Source organism: Chelonia mydas, chromosome 16 (assembly GCF_015237465.2).
Source record: "Chelonia mydas isolate rCheMyd1 chromosome 16, rCheMyd1.pri.v2, whole genome shotgun sequence".
NCBI classification, from domain to species: domain Eukaryota; kingdom Metazoa; phylum Chordata; order Testudines; family Cheloniidae; genus Chelonia; species Chelonia mydas.
In genome coordinates, this window is record NC_057857.1 from 15,319,397 (window position 1) to 15,345,622 (window position 26,226).

At 37.5% G+C, this 26,226-nt stretch overlaps 1 protein-coding gene across 2 annotated transcripts in view; it reads right to left on the reverse strand.

Moving 5' to 3' along the window:
- MED27 (mediator complex subunit 27) overlaps positions 1-26,226 on the reverse strand; it is a 173,480-nt gene that overhangs the window by 36,143 nt on the left and 111,111 nt on the right. For both annotated transcript variants that reach the window (XM_037879433.2, XM_043530238.1), the window contains exon 4: positions 9,434-9,527. In XM_037879433.2, the coding sequence (XP_037735361.1) occupies positions 9,434-9,527 (94 nt within the window). The remainder of the gene's footprint in view (positions 1-9,433; positions 9,528-26,226) is intronic.

Below are 26,226 nucleotides of genomic sequence, written 5' to 3' on the forward strand. Positions count from 1 at the left end.
TGAGATATTCATAATGCCGTTTCCTAAAATGGGAAGCTCCAGGATAAGGAGAGACAATGTACTGAAATATACAACTTTACTGACAAAAATAGGGGTAAAATAAAAATCCCTTTGTAAAATCCTAGATTTAAAAATAATTTTGTCTAACACTAATAGAACAGATGACGAACAGTGCAGATGAACATTTTAAGCCAAAAACGAGGGACACTTCAGAGAGGTAATCTGAACATTTGATTTTGTGATTCTTAGACTCCTATAAAATGCTCACTTTAATTAACTTACTGATAGAAAAGGAAGCAAAAACAGTCTTTCCCTCTCCAAACTGGCAGTAGCAGGGTCAAAATTTTGCTTAAAATGGTCAAAATTCTGTCTGGAGAAAATATCTTTAAATCTCCTCTTTGTAACTTTGGTACTGTACTGAAAATTATGACAAACTAATTGGCTCTTATAGGCACTAATTAAATACTACTTTAGACATCCTCTGTTAGATTTATTTTATATTTTGATATTAGGAGAGAGGTTGCTGAAGGCACCAAGTTCCAGCACTATGCAGGAAAATTCCCTCAACTCCAGATTGCCTCTCAGAATTCCAGGGAATCCTCTGCTGATTTCAAATGCAGATGCTCTGCAATGCAGAGCTAAACAGAAAAAATATTATTTTCAGTTCACTTGCATACCTAATGTCACTAGGAATGTGTGTGAGCGAGAGAGCACGCGCGCCCGGGTGTGTTTTCATTCACCTTAGGAGACAGTGATGTATCAACAAATTAAAAGCATAATGAAGCTGTGCACGTTCACCAGCAAAAGGCCAGCCCACCTGCTCCTTGCAAAATAGTCAGAACTGGTCTTTTTACTCTTGTATCTTGATAATCAGCAGAACAGCCACGAATCATATGTACGTGTATTGAAAATATAAGCATTAGAAAAGCAACAGACTTTCTATTAGCTATTTTTTCCCTCCACTTTTCCCTCCCATTTTTCCCTCTCTCTCATCTGAGGCTGGTATGAATGCTGCAATTCCCTTCACACAATCATTATTCTTTAATGATGCCTATTTGTAAATAGCACGATAGGATGCAATTAAGCCATTAGAGGCTAAATAAACCAACATGCTAATTAGGTTCTTTACAAGAATTTTTTTTTAAAATGTAGAGGCTGGAATTTACCTTTCATTAATCTAACTTAATTGCAATAGTGCACGTTAAAAAGTCAACACAAATTAAGGTCTTTAAATGATTTTCCCATATTAAGGATTAGTTGGTGATCTTTTCCCTCAGTAACAAGGCATATTCTGTTAATAAGGAGACCAAACTGGCAAACAATATTGCTAAAAGGTTAGAAGACAGGTTTTGCCCGTGGGCCAGTCACATTTATGGTATAATTATCCCAGTCCAATGAAGATTAATTTGCTACTGAAGACAAATAGTTTCTTAAGTTTCACTTTTCTCATTCTAAATTTTAATACCACAGTAATATTACTGGGATGGGATGGGAAGGATGTCTGACTTCCGTCAACAAATAAGAAGCTCTACTAGAGCATCAAGATGGATCGCTGACACTCTGGAATTGGATGCATATTCACCTATACAGTGGAATAGAAGCTGAATAAACTCATCTCCAGCTTCTCTCCACCTCTCCCTGCTCCTTCTCCTTTCCTTCGCCTCCTCACCTTACTAACTCCCACCCACCAAAAGCAGGTAGAGTGTAACACACACACACACACTCCAGGGCTCTGCTGCTCATAGATTATGCTGGTTCCATAGAAGTTCTTTCCTATTTACAACCCATAAGGTAACCTGCCCTCCACATTGCTTGTCCCTGACCTGAGGAGACAGTCATGTACTAGCAGCAGAGGGAGGCAGGTCAGACTGTGATGGTGAAAGGAGGTGGGGTTTGATGCAGGAACAAGGGGTTGAGATTGGTTCTTCTAGTTCTGACTCTGGCAAAAGAAGCTGTAACTCAGTGTCCCAGATAAATACTGGAAACTGGCAAGTCTCCAAAATATTAAAAACCTCACAATTAATCAGTGCCCTATTAAAGGTTTTCTTACATTTGGTTGATTGTTCCCATCTTGCTTATGCACTATAAAAAGTTCATTGTAAATACAGAGAGGAGATATTAACAATGGTCACTTTTAAAATTTGCTAATTTTGCTTTAGAAAAATAGAGGAGGGAATACTACAAATGCTGAGGAAATCAAGAACAACAAGCAGGATTTTAAGGATGAGGCCTTATACTGATTAGCATTTGGGGAAATAGGGATTTTTTTTCAAGTAAACATTACATTGTTCAAGCATAGATGACTGATTCTAAATTACTGGATAATGAAATATATAAAAAAATGTTTAACTGCTCTCAGGATAAGATCTGATAGAACAAGATTCAATTTGATATCTTTTTTCATGGTCAAATTATAAACCTCAAAAACTGGGTTTCCAATAGAAAATGGTGGTAATTTTAATTAAAGCACTGTGGCTACAATATATAGAAAAACAAAAACTGAGCCAAAAAAGTCTTCCATCTTAGTGAACAGATGTCTAGCCCATTTGCAATTAATACGACCCAATTCCATACAATCAGTCTGCTTAAAATGCCTGGAACAAGATTTAAAAGTTAAAATGCAAATTATCTGATTTTAATGAGAATGAATGGAAACTATGTCAAAAATCTCTCTCCTTTTAGGGCATGAAAAGTAGAGGAGGGAAGGAGTAGGTAAAAATCTAGCTAGCAATATAAATGTATACAATGAATTTATCATCAAAAAGACTGCTTGATAAAAAAATATCAGAAGAACATGCTATTTCTGAAACGAGCTTTGTTTTGGCAGAAAGTAGTTTCCAAAATTAGAATTCAGTTATTTAAATCATTGTGTGTTAGAAACAGCTCAAAACAATAAAACTCTTCCAGTGTTTTTTAAAGCACATTTTCCCAGTGTTTATATCTGCTGTACTGTTCCTTTTATATGCCTTTACAACGTTAGAGGGCAGTCAGTCCTGGTGACAGAGAGAGGCAGAATGGTCTAGTGGTTGAAAACTGAAGAACTTGGTTCTATTCCTGAATTGCTGTGTGACTTTGGATAAATCACAACTTTCCCGTGCCTCATCTGTAAAATGGAGATAATGCTTACATTAATTTGTAAAGCCCTTTTTGATGTTTGAATAAATATGCTACCTTATATATATTGGCATTATCATTAAAATATCACACCACAAGGTTTTGAATTTTGATAATGGTCACAAGATGGTTGAAAAAGAACCATACTGTGAAAAGTCATTATAGACACAGGGCAATTGCGATAGTTGAATTTTTAGAGACACTCTACCTTAAAACCAAAGATGACATTTGCAATGGCAATTCTACTGTTTCTAATATTGGTATTCTCTTTTCCTAGCCTTATAATCATAGTAAAACTTAAGAAAACGGTTAGTTTGGAAAGAATGAAAGGACAAATGATATTCTGTGGGTCTGCCAAAATCAGGAGAGTTCCACTGCAAAGAAACAAAATCCTGTCTTCTTAATCTGTATTATACCTATTACAAATAAAGTGTACCAGTTTTGATCACCCCAGTAATATGAAAGCCAATAGGGAAGAAAGCTCTAATTATTTCGAAATACATTGTGCATTTCACAATTTATTAAAATTTTAGGGTATGATCCATTTACTTTTATTGGAGCAACATCGATTTACACCAGCTAAGGATCTGACTCTGAATGTACAGCCGCTTTCTGGAGAAAAATGCTGACTGTAAATCTTGTTAAAAGTGACTTTGCATGTAATCTTGACATTATGGAAGCCCAGGTGAGAGAGTACATAAAAATGTCTACCTGCTTCAAACTAACTGGTTCACTACAATCATAAAAAGGGATTTAAGTCAAGTCTGAGTACTTTTCATTCAAAATTGAAGGTCTTCTTCTGATTATTAAAAGGCAGGCTGCAAAATGGTTAAAAGTGACTTAGGGCTCTCACTCTGCAAGGGTCACAAATGACTTCCCATTTTGGCATGGCTGCTGCCATCACAAGGAAGTATGCTTGATATGATCTCTGAGTGTGCTCTAATTCACAATGAGAGCTCGTTTGGTCCCTTCACAGCCCAGGATACAGGGAGCGCTAGGGTGGCTTACAGTTCAAGCACAGGAACATCATAATTGAGAATCAATCCCAGTATGTTTATTAAGATAGGGTCCATGTTCTAAAAATTTTTCAAAACTCTTAATTTAGGGAGATGAATACTTTCCCCAGGGCAGTGATCACCACAAAGTAACAAAGAAGATAGTTGATCTCCCAAGAAACACACCTGTTTTACAAAGAATGTTGTGTGTCCAGGAATGTAACAGGTTAAATAATCAAAGAAACAACAAAAAGGCTAAGACAATTCATGTATTCTTAACATATTAGGAAAAGTTTATCTGTTTATTATCCCAATTCAAATATTGCAAGCTAATGGAAGTTGAGCAACAAAGTCAAAGAAAAACCTTAAAAGAGTCCTCTGTTCACTCCACTGCCACAGCAAATTAATTTTGCATAGCACTTTTATTGAAGCTGATCTAAAGTGAATGTTTGTCTTCTTTCATGCATAGCTACAAGTAAAAAATTAATTGAAAAATCAATAGTGTAGATTGGGATTAAACTGCACACTGAAATACCATGATAAACAGCTTTTAAAATCAGTTGAGGATTTCACACAGCTCTGAAAGATGTCAATGATTTATGCGTTTGGTCTATGCAGCCTAAATCCAAGCTAATGAGGTACAATTGCTGTGTATAAATCTGAAACACAAAAAGACTCAGTTGTCTGGAAGAAGCAACAGCCACATAGGATTGCATGTAGGAATCTTTCAGAACCAACATTTATGCTTCTAGGAATAGGTTAGTATCTTCTTGCTTACTGGTTGTGGCTTGTGTTGAAAGATGTATACTGCTAACTGATGGACAAGCTTCGCAAGAAGGTTTCTACCGGTTGAAAGCAAGCCTGCAGGTCTACTTTTGTTTGCCAGATGGTGTCTTTCAAGTGAGAACTACTACTTTTGGGACACTGAAGGAATTGTGGATTACAGTAGTCACAACTGCAATTGTTAAAGCTGCAAAACAATTTCTAAATTCTCAAAACTTTCTCGAACAATAATCTTTTCGGCTAACATTTTCAGTGTAAGGTCTCTTCCCAGAGGTGATTTGTTTTGGAAAGTCTGAACAAACTCCTTCATCCTTTTGAAGTTACAAAAGGTATAGCAAGCATATTTTTACCACTTCCCCCATAAAGATAACTAAGGACAGCTAAACTTTTAAACTTCAAACTAGACACTCAAATAGGTCATGATAACAGAACATGCATTGCTAAGTCTGAAAATGAAAATGTTTTAAAACAAAGGGCAAGATCATCCTCTGAGTGAGAATTTCCGGGGGAGGAGGGTGGGCGTGGGGCTGGAAATTATGAAGTTCTCCTTGTGGAATTGTCTTGCCTTTGATTTTTTGGGATAGAACATCAAAGTTACACCCCCATTACACATAGAACAAACGGGAGGTTGGTTCCCCAAACCAATGGACTTCTCTTGGGCTCTGCATGTGCCCTCTTCCAGCTCCCTAGAAGCAGGATTCCAAATACATATCCCGAAGCCTCACAGTGAGAGTTACACAGCGTGAAGGGTTAATTTAACATTGAGGGAGGCAGGCTGCCTCCTTCTCACCATGTTTTTGACCCAGTAGATCCCTTCCATACCTTCCCCTGCACTGACCTACCATTTTGGTCTCTTCCACTCACAAAGGGAGAGGGCACAATCCAGCCCAGTGTTTGAAAATATGGGCCCTCAAGGTCACAACAATTTGGGCCTTCTTAATATACTCGTTCCTCATGCCGATACCTTTATTAGTAAGTATATACTTTTCTTGGTCAGCTGAATTATTTTAGAGCATGCTGGATGCCTTGCAGTACAAAAGCAAGACACGGCCCCCTGCCTCAGAGAACTTACACTATAATTTCAGACATAATGCAAAACTGAGGGGGGACAAAACAGTAGGGAAGGGATGGACAAAGGTTGCATCAATGAGATTATATAGTTACTTAATAAAGACTACTTGGTAAACAGATTGGTGATACAAATTTTTTAAATTAAAATAATACATGTCTTTTGAATCACTATTTGAAGTAAGGGAACGAACCAGGAAGCGTTGTGGCAGAGAAAAAGTGCTGTTGTGCAGAAACTCTAAACTGGTCTTACTTGGGACTCTCATTCAGATATCGACAAGTCACAAGTATTAGGGAAGACTCACTTTTCTCTAGTGGCACAGGTACCAGTCTCACTGCCCATCACAGAGCCCCTTTCACTGACCGATTGTGGCTGAAACCAGCAAAAGCTTTTATGGCAGTGAGGGGCAAATGGAAGATGCCATATTGGCAACATGGCCTGACACAGATGGGAAATAGAAGGAATAGCTGCCTGAAAAGAAAAATGATCATTACATGACCATATACAACAAACAACAAAGTTTCATAATCTCTGATTGTGGATTATGTGAATACCAACTGAAAGGTGAATATCACTGGTTCAGTACACTGCAAGTATCTGGTACCAGTAATCATGTCCTTGATTTAGTGGTGGTACACAGAGGGCAAGTTAATCGTGCAATCCAACATGTTATTACTTATTGCAAAAGAAGAGTCTCTTCCAACAACAACTCTTCCAACCTACTTTATTCCTTACTTGTACTCTGTCAGTGTGCCCAAATCACATTGTATGCTTGGGACTTGGTCCTAAACAGTGTTGAGTGTCCTCAACTCCCACTACAATAAAATAAGTTGAGGGCACTCAGCCTTTAGTAGGAGTTGCTCTGAATCTAGCAAAGTTGGGTTCAAAGTGAAAATGGCAACAAATATTTTCTCATACAGAAAATGCTATAAATAAATAAACCTAAGAGCGACTTTAAAAGCATCATGAGGACTACCATTTTATGGCTCCTTAGATATTATGTGGTTCCATTTGATTAATCAAACTGACATGTTTTAATGCCTATGAAAGCAGCTGTTTAAATTCTGACTCAGTTAATCTCTTAAAATTTTTTGTCTGTTCAAAGAAAATTAATAATGGGATGTTAGTTGATTAACTGAAACTAAATATCAACACAGCTAGACTTATGGATAAATGAACTCATCCTTTTAAGGAATGTACAGGGAATTTTCCCATCCTGAGGATTCTGAAGTCTACAAATGCTACAGAAACAGCCCAGATTCTAGATGGCAACTAACAGTGAGAGTCATAAATATGTTTACAAAAAGAAAAGGAGTACTAGTAGCACCTGAGAGACTAACCAATTTATTTGAGCATAAGCTTTCGTGAGCTATAGTTCACTTCATCGATGCATCCGATGAAGTGAGCTGTAGCTCACGAAAGCTTATGCTCAAATAAATTGGTTAGTCTCTAAGGTGCCACTAGTACTCCTTTTCTTTTTGCAAATACAGACTAACACGGCTGCTACTGTGAAACCTGTCAAATATGTTTACAGTTTGGTTTAGCTTTGTCTCAGACTGGACATTAAATGAAAGCTTGAATTCTTTTCTACATCTGATTAACTGAAGTTTCCAACAAAGTGACCAAAAAAGAAGGTTAGAATGACCACCAGGATATTATAATTATAAATCAGCACATCTTGTGCAAGTCTTTCCTTTCCCCTGTTGAGAAATACAGATGAAATCATCAGTGTAAAACAGGATTAAATGACCCAACATTTGAAATTGAAGGCCAGTGTATTGCTAAATTTTGTCAAAGATTCTGATTTTAGATTCATTTTAATATTCACTATAACTATAGAAGATTAAATACTTTGAATAATGAGCCAGGAAGCACTAAGTAAACCAAGAAAGGTGTTCTGTAACGTGAACAGGTTAACCTTTTTCTGGTCCCATATTCTGTCTCCTTGAGACCACTTTCCACATGGATATTTGTTATCTAACATGTACAATACCATCAGCACAGTATCAAAGTGCTAATGTTGGATACCCTTGTAGAAATTACCCTAGTTTCTGAACCCTTTTATGACAGTGTTTTAAACTACATATACATCCATACCTACCCACACAGCTGTTATATCCAATCTTTCCATAGTTGTGTATGTGACAACGAAAAATTAATCATAAAAGCAAATGGAATGAGAAGTTAGATGAAAAAGATTGAATAGGTCCCATCCACTTCCTCTCCCACCTATAGTATATATTTTTTTGTTTTATTTTAAAAGTGCCAAATAATGGGACTTCTATCACTCACCTTGACAGCGCAAAAATAGCTAACTACATTAAAAGTGTCATACAGCCACTGCTCAACACCCTTCAACAGGTTAATCTTCTACCCTAAAAATTTTAAATGCTCTCGTCTTGACATTAACACAGCAGCTGCATGTGAAAATTGATGTGGCTGATAGGTCCTTGTGGAATAAAAGCTTGCTCACTCAGACAGAAGAAACTCTAATATCTCGGACCTGTTTATCGATAATCCAGTCTTTACTGCTCATTCACTCCGATGCCAAATTCCTGACTAGATCATGGAACAGAAACTCAATGACCCAGAAATAATTTCACAAACTCATTTCACTGAGGATTTTTTTACCCCATTAAACTCGCCCTCCCTCATAATGCTGCTGAAGGCACGGTTAACGTGTTTGAGGCTGGGTAGACTCAGTCTTCCACAATCATATTTAATAGTTTGGATGTTAAAGTAGCACATTAATCCCTTTAGAGAGAGGAGCTATTTTTGACCATTTACTTTTCTTTTCAAAACAAAAAGCCCTCTAAATTAAAAGATTAATCCCTTCACTATATCAAAGTAGGAGAATATGGATAATAGGAAAATCTTAATACTAAGAATATTTGCTTCTCCAATTAAGAATCAGCAACAAGACTTGATCCTGCTCCCACTGCACTCAATGGCAACACTTCCTTTACTTCAATGCTGCAGGATCAGGATCATAGTCAAGACGGCAAAATCTTTTTACTGTCAAATGACTCTCAGTCATTCTGATGTTATTTATCAAACTTTTTATCAGTACAAAAATTAAAGACATGTATTTTCCCCTCAAACTCATTTAATGCTTTTCCTGTTCAATTAACAATCTTTCCTGCAACTCTCCATCAAAAATGCAGAGCGGTCTTGGGAATCACATTTTGCAATGTCCATGGGCTGATTCCCACAAAGTCCTCCTGATTCTGAACTCTGCCAATACGTCTTCCAGGACTGGATCAGTACTTTTTGCTTTTGGACTAAGTCAAATATATTTTCCCATCTTCCTTACCAAGAGGAAGAAATGAACTATATTATTGTACCGCCTCAGGACACTACTACTCTGAAATGTACTTGAGTCTTTAGCAATATTCATTTTAAGAACAGCAAATTAGTCCTTTAAGCATTCAACCCCCACTGGATTACCTCAAAACCAAATGGTGGAACTTACCAGAAGCATTGCAGAGGTTCCATTTGGCCTGGATAAATGGATAGACATTTCAGGGAACATCCTATCAATGCGGCTGATCACATCATCAACATACCTACCAAACAAAACAAAAAACCCCAAAAATTTTAGAAGTCTATTTATGCCACATATGCACCAATGAAAACAATCACAAACAGACTGTGGTACAGTTTTCAAAATCCATCTTGACAAACCATCCAATAGGTAACAAGCCAGAAGTTTTATTCCAGCCAATGCGTGTAAGGAATGGTGAGGAAAGGAAGAAGAGGTGGATGGCCAATTCCCTTCCCTCTTTCTAATTAGCTACTGCATTTCCAAAGGTGAGAGAATTCCTCCTACTACAGAGCACCTGAAATCAGCAGACTCCCTCCATACCTTCACGGCAAAACTCCTCTAGAATTTTCAAGCATTTGTAAGGCTGTGCTCCCAAAATACTTTTTAAGCACTTTTCTGTCCCACCGCTTGCCATCAGTTACTGGTCAAGGATTGTTCCATGACATTATATAAACTGACTTTGTATTACATTTGTAATAATCACTAATTCAGATATCATCCTTCCAACTCATCAGTCAGAGTTGGGTGCACTTTATAAGTTTTTTACATTCCATTCAACCATCTATGACACACACCAGCAAAGCTCAATGCGAGAAGAGCAGCGAATTGGAAGATCACTTTGGAGCAATACGAAATGCACACAAAATGCTCACAAATGCAACCTTTGAATAATATGGTAGAATGCAATAGGAAACAGAAGTTCAGCACTGAAATTCTAGCAATGTGATCTCATTGAACTCCATTCATACCAATGACAGCTGTGTTTCCTTAGTAACTAACATACTTCAAAGAGTCATACACGTTTAATATATTGTGGTAAACAAGGCAACCCAATGTGAAAGCAGAGAGAGGAGCAATAAAGAAATAATTCTAAACTAGATGAGAATAAGTGATTTTTTTCAAAAAATCACTTCACTCTGGCAAAATTACATTGAATATGTGACAACATGTGGGAGCACGAGGTGCCATAAAGTTTAAATTGCCTCTTGTTTGAGAAGACCTACATAATTCATTCGTGGCTTTACAATGCCAGAGTAATATAGCTATTCTGAAGTGTTGGTCCTAAAGATTTTATAGCACCCCACCTACATACACTATTTCAGAAAGCAAAACTTTTGTACTTCATGGAATTTAAATTATAAACACCACAGGAAGGAACTTGTACTTTTTGTCTGTAAGGTACTATGCACACTTATGGTGAATTAAGTAATAATTATTGATAATAAAGATAATATTGCAAATTAACCACACTGAAATAATGATGCACAAGTACTATCGTTATAAAGATGAATGCAAACACATATTAAAAATACTCATGAAAATAGTTACTGCTCATGAGTACAGTCAAAGTTTAGATCCATAACATGAATGTTAAAAATATACATATACGTTCAAAATACAATACCAATTAGACTATTTTGTGTACTAATAACTTTAAAGTATATTTGTAAAAATGAACCGAAATATTTTTAAAAAAATCACTTTCGTAACCATCAAGTTGCTTTAAAAAAGTTTTTCAGAGTTCTCATACCCCCATGTTGACTGTTTATTTTTGCAATGGTTGAGCAAATTTATTTTGGATTTTTAAAAAATTAGTGTTTTAAAACTAATTCAAATATCTTTTTATATGTACCACAACTCAAAAAAGTTTGAAACAGAAGTCTGAGACAATTATTACTAAGTAACAGCCTGGAGGGATTTTTTATATCAAAGTTATAAGCCACTGACAACAAGGGTTTATAGAAAAGCTTAACTCTAGTGGTGTGAACTGTGCCACTGGAATAATAAAAACCCACCATAAAATCTTTGTATTCTGAAAAAGTTAACAACCCCTTTTCAAAGCAGGAAAATACAGGGCATGCTCTCTGGCTCTTTAAGGACAGGATCAGATGGGGTGCTAGTGGGTTGCTGCCGAATGCATCTATAAACAGCATGACTTGCTGAGCTACAAATGGAAGAAGGTATACGTGGACATGTTTTCATGTTAGCACTCACTTAGGCTTTGAAAAGAGTTTTCAGAATATTAGCTAACCACCACAAAAGTGAAAGTAAAACATTTCTGCATCTAAAAACTATTTCTCACGTGGAATTATTTGAACTGTTTAAGGAGGATAAGCAATTTTGAGATTTTGCTTTTTAAACTATGTTTTAAATTATTCTTTTTAGTCTTATTTGTTTAAAAAACCCAAAGGAGTCTTTTCACTGGGGACATTTAAGCTTTGATTGCTATCTTGCAGTAACCCAAATTCACTGCTGGGCATCATCAGTAAGTCAACGGAGTTGTACCTGCTCATGCAATTGGTGAACTCGACCCTCTTATTACAAGTAAAGAGGGGAACTACTGTAACATTCTAACGTAAAAAACTGCTCCATCCTTCCTGTTACAAGGGGGAAGAGGGAAACTAATGGTTTTTATCCATGCAAATGAAATTGATAGTGGAGTCAGAATCAGTGTAAGCAAGGAACATCTTCCTTAAAATGGTGAAAGAGGAGAAACGCATGACAAAGCTCCAAGATAAATAGTATACATATCAACGATATGTATCACTGTCACTTTAAACATTCCTACATCTGATACGTTTCTATTCTAAGCATATGTCTGTGTGACTTGAATCCAGTTACTCCAGACTCTGCAAAAAGCAAATTCAGCTGTCACTTGTGTGTGAAAAAAGAGGTCATTGCTAACCATATGCTAATTAAGAAACATGGAGTTTCTCCTTAACAGATCCACAATCAATACACATCATAGCCTTGGACACAACAATGCAAATTATTGCAGAATTTAAAAAAAAAGCTGTGGCAACGGATTTTGGAGTTTCAGGTGATAATTAAAATTGAATGAAAAATGAATGTTTAGAAGTATTATGCCACTTGTCTGGCATATATAAAGCCAGGCTCACACCAACATTGACATACTCTGTATTTTACTATGTAAGGAAAGTTAAAATAATACTAAATCTTATATCTATACTAGAAAAGTTAGGTTTTTCTTTGTTTTTTAAGCACAGATCCAAATCGTAACTAGTCTCTTTAGAATACAACACCACAGTGGTTTGCATTAAAAAGAAGCAATTATTTTACTGTGCTATTATAGCTCACCATGTCATCATATTCCAGATATAGGAAGCTGTCCCAGTTTATGAAAAAGTGAATGTACATTAAGATAAACGTTGCCTATTAAATGTATTCTCCCAAACACCACTTGAAACCTCTATATTACACTTAGAAAAGGTGAAAACTGAATACACATCAACTCTTGCAATCCACAATCTGATAGGAAAGGTCAGAGGATGGATTAAAAAATGACATTTTAAATATCAGACTTTATAAAATTTAAATACCTTTCCTTAAAAAAAATCTGTTTAAAGTTAAATTTGAAATTACCACAATCAGCATTAAGGCCTAAACTTCCCAGAACCTATTAACATCATTTAAATAAATAAAAGTACTGCATCAATGGGTATGTCTACACGGCAGTTAGACACCCGCGGCTGGCCTGTGCCAGCTGACTTGGGCTTGCAGTGTTTGGGCTGCGGGGCTGTTTAATTGCAATGTAGACATTACGGCTTGGGCTGCAGCCCGAGTTCTGGCACCTTCCCACCTCACAGGGTCCTAGAGCCTGTGCTGCAGCCAAAGCTCAGACATCTACACTGCAATTAAACAGCCCTGCAGCCCAAACCCTGCGAGCCTGAGTCAGCTGGCACAGGACAGCAACAGGATTTGTAATTGAGGCCTCCTCAAATTCTAATGAGTTAAAGAGCACTTCTTTTTTAATAAGATACATAATCAGGGGAAAACATCTACCTTTTGAGATCAACTCAAACTATCTAAATTTGTCACAATGCCATGTACTGCATTAAGAATGTATATTATTTTCAGACTTTAGAATTGAGAAAATGGAAGTATTTTCAATTTCACTTGTCCAGAAAAGGTTTTGCCTTAATTATATTTGGGTTCAGTTTAGATAGCAGGTGCAGAAATAACATTTTCTTCATTTGCATTAATTCGTTCAAATTTAAGAAATTGATTGGGTATTGAGAAAGCAGGAAATCTTGCTTCCTCTTCCAATCTATGAATAAAAAACAGGCGGGAGAGGATGAGATCTACTCAATTTAAAAACTTGAGGGGCATGGGGACAGATTTTCAAATGCATTTAGGCACTTAAAGATGCAGATAGGCACCTGGTGGGGTTTTAAAATGTTCTCAAGCAGAGGTTAGGCACCTATTCCCATTGATTTCAAGGGGAGTTAGGTGCCTAACCTGTGTAGGAGCTTTTGAAAAATCCCACTAGGCACCTGTCTGCATCTTTAGGTGCTAAAATACCTTTGAAAATCTGGTCAATGGCAACCAAAATAGTTAATTGACTAACTATGGTTAATATTTCCTTTGTTTGAGGAATCCGTTTTAAATCCAAAATGTACTTTGATAAGCTTTTTCCCCTTATGTATTAGCACATTTAAGGTAGTTTTATTTAACTAATAAAAGCAGTTTTAAAATGCAGTTTTTGTATATTTTTTAATTAATTCCCATTTCCATCTAAATGTAGCTTGACAAATCCCAACTAAAAAATTATCTAGTAAATAAAAAATACACCATTCACCATTTTCTAACATAATTAAAAATGTAAGAGTCAAGAATTTGAATAAATGCAGGTTATTAAGTTATATAATTGCTTAAATAAATATGTATGGATATACTATTTCTGATTAGCAAACAGTAGTATCCAATTTAGTGTAAAGGATATATTTGGTTACAAATCAACGTTTTAATGGTTACCAACCAATAAGAACAAATCTTTCTTTAGGAAAATATCTAAGTACAAAAGTCAAAATTAGATGTTAATCAATTATTTAAATCAAGGTTCCCTGACTGCTGATTTAAATCATGATTCAAACTATTAAAATCACCGATTTAAATCAATCCAACTCAAAAGGCCACTTTTCCATGTTGTTTGTTTACTAAAAGACCATTCAAACACAACACTATATGAACGTGTATATACTATAGGCTTCTCCAAGTTCTCAGGTGTGACTGCTCCTAGGGGTCTCTTACCCCAAACTAGGTCTTTGCACTCCAGACTTGTCCGCCTCAATGGTTCCTTCCTTTGGGACTTACTCTATCCTACTTCCTCAGCTAAGGAGCTACTCCCACCTTTCTTATATTCTACTCTGTCCTGCAGAGGTATTGAATTAGTCTAGAGTTTGAGTTCCCTGCTTCCCACTTCTATAAGGGTTGAATATCTTCTGCTTTAACATTTCCTCATCTGAAGGCCCTACTCTTATACTATTGCCAACAAAGATCCTATACCAAATTCCACACATTCTTATTGTGGGTATGGTATTTAAGCACAGAAAAATATTTGTGGAGTCTATTTTACAAAGCACCATAACACTGATCAAAGGAAAGTTAAAGCTAGTACTAGTAGGATTCCAGAAGACTAGGCAAATGCATTGTCAGTGAACAATACAAAAGCTATCTACAAATAGCAGAAAACCTTATTTTCCAAAATGGAGGCACTGGACAAGGAGATGAACTCTCTTTATGTCCCACTATCCAAGCTCAAGGCTCTCATGCAGAATCATTAAATATGTAATAGGCAAATGGCAAGGGAGGCTGGCCTAGATATACTATTCCATCATTCTTCTATCTCTTTTCCACAGCCTGGATATCATGCTTGTTCTAATTTCCATTGCATTCAGATACCATGTGATGGACACAGATTTGGTATGTGTCAATAACTGATATTTTATAAAGAGCAGAAAATATTGGCGAGAGATTTATTATGGAAAAAAATACATCCTGAATCTTTAAGAGACAATAAATTGGTTTAAAAGAGAATGCCTTTGGTTAAGACAATCAGCCAGAATTGTGAGTCAGGCAGAGGGATGGAAGGCAAATGACATGTGGAGAATCTGCTATTGTATCAATAAACCATCTGATAAATATATGAAAAGGAAGGAAAATAGAGAACAGCCCTCTGCCCCTCTAAATAGTTCCTCCCTGCACCCCCATTTAGGAAAATGGACAAAAGAGTGAACAACATTAAATCATACCATCTGCATGTACACCACATGATGACGATTTCTTGAGTGAGTCTGATCTGATAAGGCAGGTCTACCAAAAGTAAAGTAGGGCTGTCAATTAATCGCAGTTAACTCATGCGATTAACTCAAAAAAAAAAATCACACTGTTAAACACTAAAATACCAATTGAAACTTATTAAATATTTTTGGATATTTTTCTACATTTTCAAATATATTGATTTCAATTACAACGCAGAATACAAAGAGTACACTGCTGACTTTATATTATTTTTATTACAAATATTTGCTCTGTAAAAATGATAAACAAAAGAAACAGTATTTTTCAGTTCACCTCATACAAGTACTGTAGTGCAATCTCTTTATCATGAAAGTGCAACTTACAAATGTAGATTTTTTTTTATTACATAACTCCACTCAAAAACAAAACAATGCAAAACTTCAGAGCCTACAAGTCCACTCAGTCCTACTTCTCATTCAGCCAGTCACTAAGACAAACAAGTTTGTTTACAATTTCAGGAGATAATGCTGCCCACTTCTTATTTATTATGTCACCAGAAAGTGAGAACAGGCATTCACATGGGACTTTTGTAGCTGGCTTTGCAAGGTATCTACGTGCCAGATATGCTAAACATTCGTATGCCCATGCTTTGGCCACCATTCCACAGGAGATGCTTCCATGCTGATGACACTCGTTAAAAAAATAGTACATTAATTAAATTTGTGACTGAACTCCTTGGGGGAGAATTGTATGTCTCCGGCTCTATTTTACTTGCATTCTGCCATATATTTCACGTTATAGTAGTCTCGGATGATGACTCAGCACATGTTCATTTTAAGAACACTTTCGCTGCAGATTTGACAAAACACAAAGAAGGTACCAATGTGAGATTTCTAAAGATAGTAACAGCACGGGACCCAACGTTTAAGAATCTGAAGTGCCTTCCAAAATCTGAGAGGAACGAGGTGTTAGGGGGCTTATTCCTTCACCCACTAACTTTCCTGGTCCTTCTCGCATGAACAGAGAGCAACAATACCCAAAGTCCAAAGGTGCAAACAATTCGATGTGTATTGGGGTGAACTTCCAGCAAGCATGATTCCAGTTTCCTTCCTTAGTGTCCCCCTTCCCAGCTCTGACACCACAGAGGTTTACCTGTGTCCCTGTTCCCATTTCCCCCTTTAGCTAAACATGATTCCAATTTCCCCACCCCTGTTCCCATTTCCCCCACCCACACACCCACCTACTTCCTGATTGACTGCAGACTATATAGTAAAACTTGAGTTCTGCTTAGCTATACCTTAACCAATCATTTTCCTGAAATTTAACTAACCAATCCTAACATATTGTAACATGATTATGTAACCAATTATATCCCACTACCTTAATTAGTTTACACCCAGCAAAATTAATTATACAGCAGACAGGAACAATCACAGAACCAGACAGAGATTATACAGACAAACAATAGCAAAGTGGGAACTATAATCACAAAACAATACAGAAGTGAGGATTTCACCCCAGCTATTGATAAGTGAGTTCTTGCCAGACAGGATGCTATCAAACTAAGTTTCCTTTTACATTTTCTAGGCACTTCCCTTTCTCTGGAGGCGATGGGCATTATCAGGACAGGACTGTATTCCTAACAGCCCAACAGCACCTTATTTCAATGTGACTAGTTTGGGATGTGAGGAGGTGACTGGTCGCTTCCCAGCTTATGGCTGCCTCTATTGCTTAGCCAAAGGCCTTAGCCTAAGCACAGGGCCTCAGACTGTCACAGTAAGAGAAGAACCTTACACTGGAAGACAGTGATTTTGATTCTCTCTTTTATACCTCTATAACTAGCTAAGTGATAAGAATACACCTAAATTCTTAGAGTATAGGCCTTTACAGACAGGCCTGAATATCTATATCCTAACACGACGTGTGGAGCAGCTTTCAGAAGTCTTAAAAGAGCAACACTCTGATGAGGAAACTATAGAACCCAAACCACGAAAAAAGAAAATCAACCTTCTGCTGGTGGCATTTGACTAGGATGATGAAAATGAACATGCGTTGGTCCGCCCTGCTTTGGACTGTTATCGAGCAGAACCCATCATCAGCATGGACGCATGCCTTCTAGAATGGTGGTTGAAGCATGAAGGGACATATGACTCTTTAGCATATCTGGCATATAAATATCTTGCAAAGCCAGCTACAACAGTGCCATGCGAACACCTGTTCTCGCTTTCAGGCGACACTGTGAACAAGAAGCGGGCAGCATTATCTCCCGAAAATGTAAACAAACTTATTTGTCTGAGTGATTGGCTGAACAAGAAATAGGACTTAGTGGACTTGTAGGCTCTAAAGTTTTACATTGTTTTATTTTATGTATTAAAAAACTGCATTCAAATTCTACATTTGAAGTTCAACTTTTATGATAAACAGATTGCACTACAGTACTTGTATTAGTGAATTGAAAAATACTATTTCTTTTATTTTTTAAAGTACAAATATTTGAAATAAAAATAAATATAAAGTAAGTGCTGTAGAGAAGTCTAATTCTACTTTTGTGACTGCTATCGTACCAATTCTCAGATCAGAAGGGAAGTATTCTAATATACTTATTATGTTTCTCAACTTTCTCCAGTTTACAGATTCAAAAGCTTCAAGTGCTGACAAACATTGGTTAGAGTCAGTGCTTGAGAAAAATACAAGAGGGAATAGTGGAAAGGAGAAAAAATTATTTGAAATATATTTGATGAAAAATTGGGCATCTTTCAATACAAGGGAAGAGGTCAGAAAATCTGGCGCTTTTGTCACATCGCAGACAGAAAAGAAAAACAGACCAACACGATTTTTAATTTTCAAATCTTATCAAATCTAATGCACCAGTTGGTCAAAATGGTGGATTTTCTAATGAAGCTGTAACAACAGCTTTTAAACCCTGTTCCCACACCCTAGAAGTTCTCTTTTGGCTTTAAATCAGATTCCCTACCACACACACATTGTATCATGTTTGTCTCCACATTGGCTTTAGATATATCTTCCTGCTCCTTACACTGCACTTGTCCTTCTTCCTCTTCCCCTATCATCCCACTCTTCTCAACACTTCTGCACTTCATTCAAACTTTGCTTTTTCATCCAAGAGTAAAGTTGATTTGTTTCTCCATTTAATTTATAAATGGGCCAAATCAGACATATGCTGAAATCAATGGGAACTTCAAGTTCCCAGCATATCTCAGGATCATGTCTTGAACTGAGAGCAGTGTGGGACTCCAAACTTCACAACAAAAGGACATTATTCTTTACAAGAATATCTTCAATGGAAAATCCATACTCTAACTGGTGAATACTTATTATTCATTAACATGCATTTAAACATGCAGTAAAATTTGGCAAACAAAATTAGATCTGACTTGGAATGCTGTGCCCAGATCATCATTATTGCTGGCTGTTTTGTAATACTCTGTTTTCAGGTGGTAGAATAGTTTTCCCATAAACAAGTGCTATAGTAACATCGGTGAAATCAAAGACAACCATCTACTTCATAAACATTAGCAGAGACTCCAAAGTTAATTCTAAATGCTATAATCTTTTTGTTTTGTTATAAAAATTCATAAAAATCAGCTCTGGAAAGGGAAAGCAGAGAGTCAAAGTTCTTTGAAAACCTCCCAGTACTGTTGCCAATAAGCATATAAAAATCATCTAGCCTATATTAGAAGAGCAATGCCTGGAACAGACAGTAGACACTTCTGAAGCCGTGCCATATGTTATCGCCAAGCCAGTTACAAAATGCTGTTTCTAATACACTAATTAGTTCTGCAGAACACTCAGATACAGTTGTTTGCTAAAAAGATCAGGTTTACAACGTAGGAGTAATTCAGAAGCCAGCTTTGCAGCCACAGCTCCGATAATGCTCTTTGATTCCCTCCTAGCTACCCCACTTCCCCAAAAAGAGAGTAAAAGGGACAAGTAATTCATTATAAAAGCCTTTCAATTCTACATTGGACAGATGGCTTAGTTTTCTAACATGACCTTTTTTTTTTTTTTTTTTTTTTTTTTTTACTGGATTAGATCCAGTGATCCAATGTTAGCGTGATGTTTAGCAGCTCAGGCAAGATTTAAATAGCATTTATCCCACATAGTGTTTAAGATGCATGCTGTTCTTTTTTTCCACTCAATACAAAAATCTAAACATTAAAAATGTTTGTATTGATAATCACTGTTTTGGGGTTGTGGCTGGGACCGAGGGAGAAGGGAGGGAGAACAAATATTACCCAAAACATATTAGGAAAAAAAAAAAAAACATTTGTAAGACTTGTTAAACTCTGAATATTGCTCCACTCCTGCCCAGACAACAGGGTATAATCATACTTGTAGAGTGGGTGGAAAACTCTTATGCATGGGATAAACAAACTGTGCTGCTGTCCTGCTAGAACAGTGATTCAGGGTGTTCTGGAGAGCAAGAGAGGAAACTCTCCCAAAATAACCCCTTGTGTACTAAAGCAACTTTTTTCTTGTTTGTTTAAATTAACTTATTCTTCCAGGTTCTGTTTTTTCATTGATGAAATGTAGTCTAAGTTATATCTTACCAGGCTTCTTTCTCTAAGTCTTTCTTCAACACTAGTTTTGGTTCCTTTTACTCAGGTTAATCAAACCAGAGTCAGCTTTCAGGCTGAGTAATAACTCAGTGTATCACAAATCACAGCATCTCTTTAGAGGTCAGTATTTATCCAAATAGCTTATACAGCAGCAGGCACCAGATTCTGGTTCATTCAGGGTGCTAGAGATGCTTGATCTCAGACCAGACCAGAGCTAAACCTTCTGCTCTGGACCTCCTGTAATACTTCTCGTAATGCAATCTATGGGGTTGTGGTAGGACAAGATGTTGATGCCTTTAAAAAAAAAACAACAAAAACCTGAAAACAGATGGAATCTCTTCTTGGGTCAAGTTCTAAGGCTATCTTGAAGTTTCTCCCTAGATGCCATCAAATCCACAATTAACAATGTACCCCTCTGCCTATCACTTCAAATCTTAATTGAAATTGGTGAGTCCTGCTCCTCTTTCAATTCTGTGAATAAGCCAGTGTTCTGATAAATCATCCAGCTACTGTTATATTCTACCGACACAGCACTCTACATGCTTTGAGCATGGCTGTCCTTTTGGTGCCTTCTTACTCCTTTATATGTAAGTGGTAATTATGTCAACAATAAATCAGCTGATTATAATGTTCATTCTTCTTGTATGTTATACCCCTTCCTCCACCTTGCATCTGTCCTGTCTATTTAAATTGTAAACTCTTCAGGGCAAAGACCACCTACACTGCCCAACATAAAATGGACCCTGTTTTGGCTGGTACTTAATCATGTTTATTGCAGTATTGCCTAACAACAACAACAGAATAAGATTTCACACCCACAAATCATCCTGATTAGCAGATATCCTGGTAAACCAAAAGGTTAGTGAAAAATCACCATTATGTTTACAACACTGCCGCTTCACAAAGAATTTGACATGGAGTAATTCTCGAGGAGACAAGAGAAATACACAACAGGAATAAATCTGGCAAATGCTGTGGTCATGAGCACTATTATATTCAGCACTATATACACTGTAGTGGATCAGCAGATTCCAAAGAGAGTCACAATCCTCCACAGCAGAGCAACAATGTAAAATAGCAGAAGCCTGTAGGTTGACAGCATATGTGCCCTCTGCTCTATTATCTACAGTGGCTGAAAATTAAACTATTCACTTTGACCTATAAAGGCCTAAAAATGTTTGGGATCTGGACACCTCAGAGACTGCCTCCATATTCCAGGATGGGGGCATTTTCACCTAAAGGGTCCATAACTCTGGAACTTAGATCCCCATCCCTGTCTGATTTAGCCTGGATTTACTGGCTTTCAATCTATGCCGTAAAGCTTGTTTATTTTTTCAGTCTTTTTCTGATGAGTGGGCTCACTAAGGAATAAGTTAGTTGAGGAAGTGAACATCTTATTTATGGTGAATTAGATATTTAGTGGACATTCATTCAATAGAATTCTATATTGATTTTTTTTAAAGTAAATATATAATAATCTATACTTTGGTATAGGTACTTTTATTAAATCTAGACAAGCACACAATGAAGTTCAGAATAATAGTTTTAAGGTAAAACTAAATAAGTATTCATAAGAACCCACTGGAGATTTTAGTATATTCTACCCATTTTCCAACTGCTTTCATCCAAAAGCAACTGAAGAATAGTTTGAGAGTATTAGCAACAGATTTTAAATGGATGGGCCTGATCCTGCAAACCAAACACAGTGCTCGCTACCATAAGTAGTCACTAGACTTCAGACTAACAGTAAGCACTGTACCCAGGTAGTAAATGTATGTGATTTAAGGTTACTGATAGTGGTGGAGTTTTAATTATTACCATTCTGATAAAGAGAATAAGCAGATGTCAGGCATTATGTGTACTGAAGATACTACTAAATAGGAAAACCACAGTTCTAGTGTAATTTTTATACTAATATAATTTATTAATCTTTGGGTGAAAATTATAATTTAATTCCACAGCTATCTGCTGTGCAAGCCTTTGCACGTAGCAAATTCAGCTCCATAGCAGACTTTCCAGCAGTACCCATTAACAATAATTATTAAACCAGTGATCTCTGCCAGTTCTCGTGAAATGACACTGCATGCTCAGATGGGCAGTGGAGAGCGCCTGAAGGGAGATTCAATAAATTCTCACATTGAGAAAGCAACCAGATTTGAAACATTCAATTAGACAGCTGGCATGAGCAGAGGATTCGTGCTTTGAAGATGGAAACACACCTCAGTCCCTTTCCAAAAATTCCAGAAGTTTTTGGCTCTCATCAAAATCTCAATGTCTCTAAAATCCACCCTTCATTTTCTGACTCTTTTGATAAAATCCTTTAGGTATGCCTTGATCATCTTTCATTTCAGCTACTGTATCCTCCTTGCTTCTCTCCTCTTCATTGTTCAGCCTCCTCCAGCTGCTTCAATGCCATCTTCCCCTTTTTTGAATCCCTTCTCTGGGTTCCTTCTCTTTTTCCACATCTTCATTCTCAGAGCAACTCAAGGCTGCTCCTGCCTACATTTCAGCTTGTTTCAAACTATTCCCCCTCTCACACTGCCTAATTCTTTCACTACTCCCTTAAGACTCTAATTCTTGCTGCACCATAGAGGAAAAACTGCATTTCTCTCAGGCAGCCAACCCAAACACATTATTAAGTATCTCTAAAGGAGGACAGGCAGATCATCTGGAGAGATGAACAGAATTTTTTCCCTATGTCAAAAGGACGATTGTGCTGTCTATGATGTCCTGAGGAATCAAGGGAGCAAGGTCTGGTCAACCAAACTCCAAGGTCTGGTTGGCACTTAAAAGTTTAACTGTTAAAAGTTTTCCGTTAGGAATGTGAATTTTTATTTTATTTTAATTTTACTAAAATAATTAATCTATTAAAAGTCCTAGTGTGAACACATTGACTTGTACCAGTATAAGTTATTCCCCATCCCTTACAGAAATAGGTATATGGTATAAAGCACTTTTACACCAACATAACCAAATCCTCACTGGACGGTGTACTGCTTTAACTGTACAAGTATAGATAAAGTAGTACAACTTTCTATACAGTGTAGACAAGCCCCAATGCAACACATGAACACCAGAACATCCACCCATGCCAGGAACTCCTTGCCGGATCAAAGCCCAAACTGAACTGCAAATTTAAGATGCAGCCATCTTTTCATTTATATCTCTTCCCGTAGAGCAAGCTCTGAAGAATTTTGCGTAGGTGAACCACACACCACTGAGAATTCTCAGTCATTTTTCTTTTACTTTCACAAGATGATGTTTCTGAAGGCCGGGGGGGGGGGGGGGGGGGGGGGGGGAGAGAGGCATAACAGGGCAAATCCAAAAGAAATCTTTTCTGCAGATTTACTTTCTGGCAATATCACCCTCAGGTAAGTAATTTATAAAATATAACAGTGATGTCAAAAGCACTTTAAAAAAATGCAGCAAGGACCTGCAAATTTCAAATAGCTGAACCAGCATGCATCTAAAAAGTCAACAGGCTAAACTCCAAACTCTAAGGGGTATGAGTTTTTAATTGTTTTGCTTAGTTTATTTTAGACTCTACACTGCAGGTAGTGATATTTTGGTTGTTAAGGAAAAGATAGTTATGTAACTGTAAGGTAACTATTGTTCTTTGGAATGTAGATGTATATTCCGCTCAGGTGCGCGCACCCAGAGCACTAAAGACACAGAATTTTAACGAACAGTACCTATAGGGGTGGTGCTTGAGCTCTGTGGCCTTAGCCCCTTCCCGGCTACATAAAGGAAGTGCTGGCCTGACTTCTCTCAATTCCTTTGCACAAAAATCCAAGGCCAAAGACTCCAGTGCAGCGGGAGGGTAGTTGATTACATGTCGGCACCAAAATTTTGAACAACAGTTAAGTAGTACAGATATATAACCATCTTTTCTTTTTTGAGTGGTTGGAGATGTGTATTCCACTCAGGTGACTCCCAAGCATTTTCGGTAGATGGTGAGGCTTGGAGTCTATTTAAACAGTGACTGCACAACAGCCTTCCCAAAGTTCATGTCTGATCTAGGTGCCATGGTAATAGCATAATGTCTAGCAAAAGTATTTATGGAAGACCATGGAAGCCAATATTGAGACATTGCTGAGAAATGTGATCGATCATCGCTAAAACTTATGCTCTTGTCAAATGGGCCTGTAATGACTGTGGGGGCATCATCTGAACTACCACATAAGCTGTGGTAATATAGGAAGTTATCCACCTGGAAATCATTTGAGTAGAGACTGGCTAACCTTTCATCCGATCCACACAGCAGACAAAAGTCAACAAGATGAACAAAATGGTTCATCCAAGTAGACTGCCAAGCACTACCTCACATCTCAGGTATGGAAATGTTGCTAATACACATTTGTATATAACTCAGGAAAAAATATAGGTAAGTAAATAAATTGGTGAAACTATGACACTACCTTAGACAAGAACTTTGGATGTAGCCTAAAGGACACCTTGTCTTTGAAATCACTGAATATAAGGAGATTCTGCCATTAAGGTCTGTAATTTGCTGATTCTTCTTGCAGATGTTCTAGCCACCAGAAAGGCTCTCTTCTGGGAAAGGAGAGACAACAAGCAGGTTGCTATCAACTTAAACATAGGACCCATAAGGGCAGACAGCAAAGTATGACACCATTTCCTACACCGGTGAACACAGGCAAACAATACCCTTCAGAAATGGAGTTTGAGAAAACCGACTTTCCTTGGATAGGAATATGAAAATCTGAGATCATCGCCAAGTGAACTCTCAAGAAGCTAAGAGCTAGGCCCGGGACTAACTGTAGCAGGCAGTCCAAACTATCCTGAACACAAGCAAATATGGGTTGAAATCCCTTTGATATTGCCCAAATCAAAAAACGCTTCCACTTAGCCAAATAAATGCCTAGTACATGTCTTTCTACTATTTAGCAGGACTTTCCAAACTACTTCTGAAAAATTGCCCTTCCTCTTCATTTAGCCATGATCCATCCATTCTACAAAGTGTAGATTGCCCGGTGTAGGATAGACAACCTGGCCATGAGCTAAATCAGCACGTTGGGCAGGAGAGGAAGAGTCTTGGGAGGCTGAGCCGACAGTCTGAGAACCTGCTTTGGCCAGGCCAGTACAATAAGAATCAGCTTGGCATATTCTATCTTGATTTTGAGGATATCTGATGAATCAGAGGACATGGGGAAAAGGTATACATCAGGTCCACTCTCCAGTTCAGAGAGAAAACATTGGATATGGTACCTGGACCAAGCCCCACTCGGGAACAAAACTGACATTTCTTGTTGTCCTTTGGGCCAAGAAGTTTGATGAAAGGAATGCCTTGTTCCCTGAAAATGGACCTCACTACACCGCTCTTCAGGGACCACTCATGGTTGTCTGAGAAAATCCTACCAGCCAGCTGGTTTTGAGAGTCCAGTAAATGTTGCTGTTGTGGACATGATGTCTTCCTGGCTCCAGAAGTGCCAGGACTTCACTGCTTCCTGTCAAACTGATTGGAGCAGGTTCCTCCCTGCTTGTTCACATAATACATTATGGTGGTATCGTCCATGAGTGTGTGAACAATTGCTTTCTGAAGCTGATCCCAAAAGGCCCAACATGCATTATATACTACCTGAAGATCCAGCATATTGATAAGACAGCACGCCTTCTGCTCTGATCACAAACCTTGAATCTTTAACATCCCTAGATGCACTCCTCAACCTATTGTGGAAGCATTGTGACTACTGTTTGGCTCCATGGAAGATGGGTACAATGAATCCCCTCGTACGCACTGTTCTGACCTGTCCACCAGTGTAGCGAGTCCAATATTTCTGGGGGTACTCAAATAAGTCTGTCCAATGAATGGGAACTGGGGCAACAGACCAACCTCCACAACTGAAGATGCTACCTCACATGCTACACCACGTAAGCGGACACGGCCATATGGCCCAGTAGTCTCAGGCATGCTGCTGTTGTTGTTGCTGACTGTGAAAAGACACATTTTCACAGCTGGTGTGAAAAAAAAAAGCACGGGTGCTCACAAGTCCTTAAAATGAATAACATCTCATCTGTTTTATCATGAAAAAAAACTGGCCACACTCTGCTGGATATCTGGCACTATTACAGAGTTCT